This window comes from Opisthocomus hoazin, chromosome 2 (assembly GCF_030867145.1).
Source record: "Opisthocomus hoazin isolate bOpiHoa1 chromosome 2, bOpiHoa1.hap1, whole genome shotgun sequence".
Lineage (NCBI taxonomy): Eukaryota > Metazoa > Chordata > Aves > Opisthocomiformes > Opisthocomidae > Opisthocomus > Opisthocomus hoazin.
The window spans coordinates 122,095,810-122,104,930 of NC_134415.1; the positions used below are offsets into that span (position 1 = coordinate 122,095,810).

The 9,121-nt window shown below is 37.4% G+C and overlaps 1 protein-coding gene across 1 annotated transcript; it reads left to right on the forward strand.

Moving 5' to 3' along the window:
• Positions 1–2,260: 2,260 nt before the first annotated feature.
• Positions 2,261–8,305, forward strand: TDRD15 (tudor domain containing 15). The gene has a single exon (XM_075445164.1). It carries the CDS (start codon positions 2,264–2,266, stop codon positions 8,303–8,305), a length of 6,042 nt encoding a protein of 2,013 aa, XP_075301279.1. The 5' UTR covers positions 2,261–2,263.
• Positions 8,306–9,121: the final 816 nt, after the last annotated feature.

The window sequence follows — 9,121 nt, forward strand, 5'->3', positions numbered from 1 at the left end:
TAGCATGTGTGATAAGGTATGGATTTTGATGGTTGAAGTATGCCAAACAAAAATAAATGTGTGACCGCCCTTGTTTAGAAAATGAGTGGCAGATTATTTGTGTAGTGTGATACTGACTGCTGTGTTTTTTGAACTGCGCCATAGTTTTAGGAAGGTGGATTCAGTTTTGTAGTTTTGGTTTTTGAAATCTTAATATTGTAATTAAACTGTGTATGAGGAACTCTTCCAAGGTGTGTTTGTTGGGCAGGAGGAGGATTTAGAGAAGTACTACAAGAATGATTTTTCCATCATCTTTCCTTGTAGAGAGATGCAGACTTATTAACAAGAGGGCTGAGGTCTCTAAAGCTGTGTTCTGAGTAAGTCCTAATCGGTGTATAGGTGAGTAAAAAGCTAAAGGTCATTTGGTAAACTGTAGTAATGTGGCTTTATCAGTGTGATGCAGTTATTTGGTCTGTGACAACAGGCAAGCAAATGTTGTTGCACAGATGGTTTTCATTTGTTAAGTGTTTCTGCAACAGGTGGCTTGTTTCAATGTAACAAAAAAAAAAAAAATGTACCTAAAACATCAGTGGTGCACCTTTAAAAGTTTGATTCTCTTGAAAGATCAGAGTTTCTTCCAGGTATACAAAACCCTTTCCTGAAGGCTGTTTTCTTTCATTAAAAAAACCCTCAGAATTTAGCTTGCTATTTTATTACAGGGAAAAGTGAAAAATGGGGGGGTTGGTTTTAAGAAGGTATTTGTCAGATCTATTTTTGGTACGGCTTTTGGGTTTTTTTTTTGAGAAGTCATGTATCCTTCTTCCTTCTGCCCAAGATGTTTTGGTAAGCTTTACAGTAGGAGTGCCCATTTATTTGTTAATTTTTATTTTTTGTGGAACTAGAGTGGTAGGGATCAATATTTACTCTGAAGATGAATTGTATGATCACTAGCTACTTCATGTGTGCTTGTGATAACAGCTATTGTGGCAGTTCTGTTGAAGACTTTTTTTTGCAGACTGAGGGAGATCTTGCTCTAATAACTTGTAGTTGAAACTGAAAGTTTCGATTTCAGCTTTACACAGAAATTCATAAATCAAGTATATGCTTTGTCCAGTCTATCCTTGTGTGTTTATCCATTGTCTTTGCATTTGACAGATGTTGTCAACCCCTAAGTACTTTGTTAGAACAGCACTTTATTCCATAGAATTGCTTGGTTAAATTATGGGCATACACAGCCTTTTTAAACAATATGAAATCACAGATGCATTGAGAAATTTGAACGGAACTGGAAACTGATTTTGAAGACCAGATAATAGATGAAGGTCAGAGAAGTATCTGAAGGGTCTGAAGATACTTAAATTGTCAGAATTGGAGGGTTGAGGCAGTAAAAAACAGACCTGGCACGATTGTTGGTGGGCAGTGCAGAAGTGTTGGACATAGATAATGTATTCTGTATGTCCGTGCAATTATGAAAACTTAAAATATGCTACAGCTACACCTGATAGTGTATAGACAGCCAGATTAAGTAAACAGTAAAACCCAGACCTGTAATATGTCATTGATGGAAGAAATGATTTACACAGAAAAAGCAGGATGAGTAGGGGAGGAGCCCGTGGTCATTCACATACTAAATAAAAAAAAGGAAACAGCCTGGAAATACTGTTGCAGGTAAACTCTCCTTATAACTGCAAGTCCAGTGCAATGAAACTCCGAATTCTTCTTATTTGGAGAGATTTGCATTTAAATTTTCTGGGTGCAAGTAACATTTGTGACATGAGCAGAAGTTGTATAAATAACATGAATTGATTTCCACTCTTTTGTTTTCTGTGAGCAGAAATACTGTTCTTTGAGAAGAAATAGTTATCTTTCTAGGTGTCTGTCCTGTTCCACGTCCCTGCATGTCTGTGTCTGTCTGTGTTGTGTGTCCTGTTCCCTGTTTCCTTGTGTTGTATGTCGTGTTCCACCCTCTCTGTGTTACTGTGGGAACAACTTTCTGACTATGAATTATTCTCAAGTGATAAAATCAGTCTGTAGCCACATGAGCAAGTCCAGAGGTACTTTTTTCAGGTGTTGTCTGAACATGTCTTTGCAACAAGAGTTCTGTTGTGTGTCCCACTTGCGTAAAACATGACCTTGCAAAGTTTTTAGTATACATTTTAACCAGAAGTGTAATAATATGCTCATAAAGCATTTTAAAAACAAATTTTATGTATGGAATTAGTTGACAAAGAAAAAAGTATTGAGAATTATCAGGCTGATCTTACTCTTTTTCTTTGCAGACAGAATGGAATCTCTGACTCCATCTCCAAACATAGTAGATGTGAATCTGAAGATAACTCATATAGAATGCCATCCTGAATGCTTGGTTATAGTATTCCAGGGTCAATGCAAGGCAGGATGTGAGCTTGATTATTACATACTACAAAATGAAATACAACGTGTATTCAAAGTAAAAGATAATGTTTACATTGGTGGACCTTGTTTGGTGGAAGACACAGAAGGAAAATGGCATAGAGGAAGAGTTCTGGAAAAGAGACACAATATCTGTGAGGCTTTTCTTATAGACACTGGGCAAGTGTTAGTGGTTGAGGAAATGCATCTTGCTTCTGCTTCTGATGAATTGTTTCGGCTGCCTCCAAAGATGGTTTTGGGTGTTTTTGCAAGCATTCTTCCTCTTGGAGAAAAATGGTGTCCAAAAGCCATTAACTATTTTTCATCTCTGGTAGGATTACATATTACAGGTCATGTGAAAGCCGTTATACCATACCAACTGTTTATTTTAGAAGTGCCAAAGGTCGTTAGTGATATTCTTGAACTGCAGTTAGGAAAATTTATTGACGAAGATTCATTTTGTCTTATTGTCAAAACATTGAGAGCATTTCCCCAAGAAATGCTTTGTAAGAGAGTACCACAGTTGTTGCAAAAGAAATGTTCAGTGAAGGAGTTGCTTAGTTTCAGTAATTCTGGGAAACCAACAGAGTTTTGGCCGGTTCCAGGTGATCTTTTTCCACGTCTACCTGTTGGCAGTAAAGAAAATGTAAAAATAACTGTTGCAGTAAGCCCAAATAAATTTTACTGTCAGATACAGAAATGGCAGAAAGAGTTGGAAGATTTGACGGGAGCTATGCATTTGTACTATGAAGCTGTCAGTACAGAAAATAATAAATCTTTTGATAGTTTAGGGCTACTCTGTGCTGCCAAAAGGCAAAATGGACAATGGCATAGAGGAGTGATAAAACAGCTTCTCGCTGACAGTGTGGAAGTCTGGTTTATGGATTTTGGCGATACTGAAGCTGTGCCATCTAGTTGCATTCAGAAACTTAAAGTAGAGTTCATGGCGTTACCGATGATTTCATTTCCATGTGCGCTGTCTTGTTTTGATAGTCAGGATGAAACAGTAATAAAAATTCAGCTGAAAGAACTTATACAGGCCTTGATAGGACAAACTTCTGTATGTGTCCATGTTGATTTATTCAGTGACGTTAAGCACTTGTATTATGTTACGCTGCAAAATCAAAATCTTGGAATTAATGCTAGGCATCCAGAAAACCTGAATGAGGCAACTGCATTATGTGTCTCGCTTTCGGACGCAAAAATTCCAAGTATTGCTGTGAACTACAAACCATTTGATGAGAGATACAATTCATTTAAGAATTGTACTGGAAATAAACATACAAAAAACTGCATACGTGAATGGGATATTTCTTTGTCAAGCTACTGCAAAACAGTAGAAATGCAAATGAATTCTTTCCATAATGCTTTTGTGGTGTATGTTGTAAATCCGTCTGACTTCTGGATTCAAACATGTGACTATCAGAATGAATTTCAAACTTTGATGAAAAGTATTACAGATGCATATAACCGATGTAGAGCTGATGAAATGATCCTTAAAAACCCAGAACCTGGATTGCTGTGCTGTGCCCGATACAGCAAAGACATGCGTTATTATCGGGCTGTTGTAATTGAAGTGCTTAATGTAAACATTTTTGTTTATTTTTTGGACTTTGGAAATACAGATACAGTACCCTGTCATGATGTGAAAACATTGCTCCCTGAGTTTTCTGATTTACCAGCTTTAGCTATGTGTTGTACACTTGCTCGTACGTTTCCCATTGATGGTGTGTGGGTTAAAAAGGACACTGATTTCTTCAAAGATATAGTGTTTAACAAAGTACTCAACCTTCAAGTGGTTGGAAAGCGAAACGACAAATACATTGTTAATGTGCAGTGTAAGAATGCTTTGCAGCACGGAAATGTTGCCACATGTATGGTTCAAGCAGGATATGCTGAATACTGGGAAAAGGCACCAGATTCTGTTCTAAATTTGGCAAAAAAAAGTCAAGCCTTAGGTCCCCACAAGTTGAAGAAAAAAAAAAAGGTAAATGCACAGAGTATCTGTAGTATTAGTAAAAGTAAGGTATCCAGAAATGGAGAGAGATTTCATAAGGAAACATTAAGTGTGCCTTTGGTGCTGAGAGAATCTGTTGTGCTGTCCTGTTTTGGAAAAGGTGCTATGTCTAAAAGCCATAAATCAGTACCAGAGAAAAAATTATTTTATAAAGAGTTTGTGTTTAAACCAGGAGCTGTTTTTGAAGTGGTGTGTTCTTACATTGTTTCACCTGTAGATTTTTCATGTCAGTTGCAAAGCAAACTGCCAGAGCTAAATAAATTGATGGAACAAATTCAGACTTACTATAAAGGCCATTCCAGTCCTTACAAAACTGGACAGGTTGCCTGTGTTGTTAAATGTCCCAGAGATGGGAAGTGGTACAGAGCAACTGTTGTGCAGCAAGTATCCACAAATGAAGTTGATGTGGTTTTTGTAGACTATGGTTATCGGGAAAGAGTTTTACTTAAAGATCTGCAAGCTGTTCTTCCGGATTTCCTAGCTCTGGAAAGTCAAGCATTTCGGTGTGCACTTAAAAATGTACCCTTACAGACAGGCTCACTTAATTGTTCTGAAGAAGTGGGTAGACGTTTTAAAGACTTAATTTCTGCTTCTAGAGGACCACTGACTTGTGTCATTTATGCTCTTATTCTTATAGGCCCCAACTCTTTATGTAATATAGTTGACTTACAGACTCCATTTGTTAGTGCAGAGGAATTCCTTGGAGAACATGGTCTCACCCAGTCTGAATTTATTGGTCTGAGAAATCTTGCAGCTTTAGGTACTCTATACAGTTTTTGCTACTCATCTTTTAATGTAAAAATCAGAAGTGAGGAAGAAGTTTATATAACTTACATAAATAGTCCTTCAAAGTTCTATTGTCAGCTTAATCGAAACACTGAAACTATAGAAGCATTGATGGAGAAGGTTAGTGTCATAAGTAAAATGTCAAATGATGCAAAATACGATACCGGCAATACACGATTATGTATTGCCAGATATTTTGAAGATGGTCTCTTTTATAGAGCTTTGGCTTTTCCTGTGGAATCGACGTCCTATCTATGTGCTGACTTTGTGGATTTTGGAAATAAGAATATGGTAGAGAGAGACCAGTTGATGCCTATTCCAGACTCTGCCACTGACCTACTATTCACACCCATGCAAGCTATTAAATGCTGTCTGTCAGATCTCAGGGAGACAAGAATTCCAGCAAGAGTTACTAGATGGTTTAAGGAAACATTCCTTGGTAAACTGCTGAAGGCTCTAATTGTATCCAGAGAATCAGATGGACAGATTATTGTGGAGTTGTATGATGGGCAGCTCAAAGTAAGTCAGAAAATTAAAGAAAAAATATGGGAAGAATTGGCACTGAAAAATGGCACAGAACAATTTGTTGGAAGTAATGGAAGAGTGATGCGTCACATGGAAGATGACAAAAAAATTAACAAAGTAGCTGTTAAAAATCCTGAGAAAGTTAAATTGAAAACTGAAGTGAAATGCCAACTGTATGATAAGTATTATCAGTCAGGTATTGGACAGAATTTTGAAGATGAAGAGCAAACTGCACATAGCACACAAAAGTTGTGTAGTGGGTCCTCAAACCCACTAACTTTACAGGACAGTGAAGAACCAGGTTTTAGAAATACTCTCAGTGCTGTTCTGGAGGACAGAGAGGAACCTCTGGTTGGAGAGCCCGCTTCTCCATCACTCTGTCATCCTGCTTTAAGTTCAAAGGAAGTAACTGTAAATGCTCTCTCTGAATCTCATTATGAAAGACTAAATTTTACAGGTCAGCAGGAAAGGAGTAATGAAAATATACCTAAATTGATCAGTCTTCCTCAACGTGATATTCAGGTGAATTCTGAAGTAGCAGGGTATATTTCTCATATGAATAGTCCATCAAGTTTCTATGTTCAGCTTGCAGAGGATGAAAACTTAATAATGCAACTAGCAGAAGAATTAAATGAAAGTGTGGTGAATATGGGTTGTGAAAGTTGCTTAGATGAGCTCATGGTAGGGGATCTCATTGTAGCAGAGCATGAAACTGATTGTTTTTACTATAGAGCAGTTGTTAAAACTCTGAGATCAGGAAACTCCTTTGAAGTAGAGTTCATTGACTATGGTAATGCAGCAGTTGTAAGTCCTTCAAAAATCTGCAGGATTCAGAAAAAGTTTTTAACCTTGCCGAGGCTCAGTGTTCATTGTTTCCTTAGCAGAGTAAAAAGTGTGCCTGGTGAAGGCTGGACTAATAAAATTACTTCCTATTTTGTGAGCAAAATAAATAACAAGGCAGTTGCTTGCAAGTTCTTACAGCAACATGGAGAGCAATGGGAAATAGATGTGATTTGTGATGGGAAGTCTATGTCTAATGACCTTCTGCAGAAACAAGGTAGGGCAAGGTGGCAAAAAACAACTGTCCATAATCAGGAAAATAGGTCAAAACAAAATCTCGTTACAAATGGTAATCTACAAGATAGAAAATCAAGAAATGGTTTAGGTGGTCAAAGTGAAACTAAGGCTGTTAACGTGAAAAAAACTTCCAAAACAGCATTAAATGTCCTTCCTCAAGATCTAAATTCTGGACAGGTAGAAGGAGCAGAAGTAACTAATGTTGCAGAGTGTGGAGAACTTCATGTACAGTTACTTAGAAATTCGCAGATATTACATGAGTTAAATGTAATGCTTGTCAAAGAAGCACAAAGAAGTGATTTGCTTAGAGTGGATGACATTGAATTAGGATTGGAATGCATGACGAAATCTGAGAGGAACTTGAAGTGGTATCGATCAAAAGTGATAAAGAAATTCGTTAATGAGAAGTTAATGCTAGTTTTTTTCATGGATTATGGCAATTGTGAGATGGTGTCCTTAACTAATGCAAAGATGCTCAGTGATGAGATCAGAAGTATTCCTAAACAAGCTGTATTTTGTAAATGGGTTTGGTTTAAAAAACTGAAGAAAATTCCATTTGTCCATGTAGTAAATGCACTCCTGGATCATGAAATAAGGATCTTGTTTTTGAGATATTTGGAATCCTCTCATATCTGGGAAGTAGATATTATAGTAGGGGAAATTCTACTTCAGGAGTATTTGAACCAGCTTTTAAGTCATTGTGGGACTATTGCTGGACGAGAAAAATCCAGTGATACAGATTGTAAGGAGTTTGATACATCATTCAAGATAAATTCAATCCCATGGACGCTGCTGCAGAGTGGCAGAAAGTATCCTGGGTTTGCAACTGCAGTTACTGATCCTTCAAACTTCTGCATCCAGTTTGAAATCTTTTTTGATTGCATGAAAAACTTGTCTTTGCTTCTCTCTGACCTTCCTGACAGCTTGCCAACTTTGCCAGAAGAACTTGTGGCTCCTGGTGCTAGCTGCTTGATCGAATTTGGACTGGAAGCACAGTGGAACAGGGCAGAAATTAATGAAGTAACAAGTCAGTCTGTTGTTCTTACATTGATTGATTATGGGTTTTTGAAGAGCATCCCTTGCTCTGATATCCATAAACTTAAAGTTATTCCGGAAAGTGTGTCTTGTATACCACGCTTGGCACACTCTTGCTCTTTACATGATACCATTCCTGCCCTGGGGGAATACTGGAGTGATGAAGCTAAACTTCTGTTTCAGAAACTTCTTAGTAAACCGGATCTGGTATTTCACTTTAAACACTATGGTTCTGAAATGAAATTAGAGGTGGATGTTCTGTATGAGGAGCACAGTCTAGCTCATGACTTAGTTGCTGCTGGCCATGCAGTCTACTCTAGAAGTAAGTGCTGCATCATTCCGGTTAACACAATTAAATCAGAAAAAATAGATTTGCAGCCAAAGTGTCCAAATTCTAGTTACTGTGCTTCCCTTTGTGAACTAGATTACAATTCTGACAAAAACTCATATTTTGGTGGCAGAAATAAATCAAATGAAACAAAAAAAAGTATCTGAAGCATAGAACTATCTGTGATAAAGGTTGAAATAAGGAAGTCTGGTAAAGTGGGTGCTGGAATATCATTAACAAAGGATTTGAGTTCATATAACACTGAAACACAAGAAAAACTGCAAAAGGTGGACAATACTGTGAAGAAGTTTTTTTTCAACATTATGATGACAAGAAAAGTAAGCAGAGTAAGTCTGCTACTAGACGCACTGCACTGGTTGAGACTTGTGATTCTGATGATCCACAGTCCAGAAAGACTTATCAGAAGAATTATTTGAATAGTAGGTGGACTGCAGTTAGGAAAGTACTTCTTCACAGCATTAAAAAAAAAAAAAAAAAAAAGCAGATACTGCTCTGAGTGTATTTTATTTTTTCCCCTCCCAAGATCTCGTTATATTTATTTACACAATCATGTTTTTGGCAAATCTTTCTCTCAGAGTGCTTTTACAATTTTTTTTTTGTGTATATATATATCAACTTTATTTGCAGTAACATCTGGTTTACAGTAGTATTGTCTCCTTGTTGGATGCTCAGAAAACAAAGATGCCAAGCATATGCTTCTCTGTTTCTAATTCCAAAGTTCCTGTGTAACTTAACTCTTGTTAGGAGAAAGTTTACTAACATTAAGCCAAAGCCTTGAATCCCTGTTTATGGGAGAGAGACCCCTTAAGTTGTTTTCAGTTAGCTCTTGGTGTAAAGATGCAATTGACCTATCTCGGGGTTCTCTTAGGTGGTGTCTGGGTTGCATCACAATTGGAATTGTTCTTTCTGCGAGTGTGCATAGCTGGCTGATCTCTCTCCTCCATCCTCCCCGCCCATCTGTC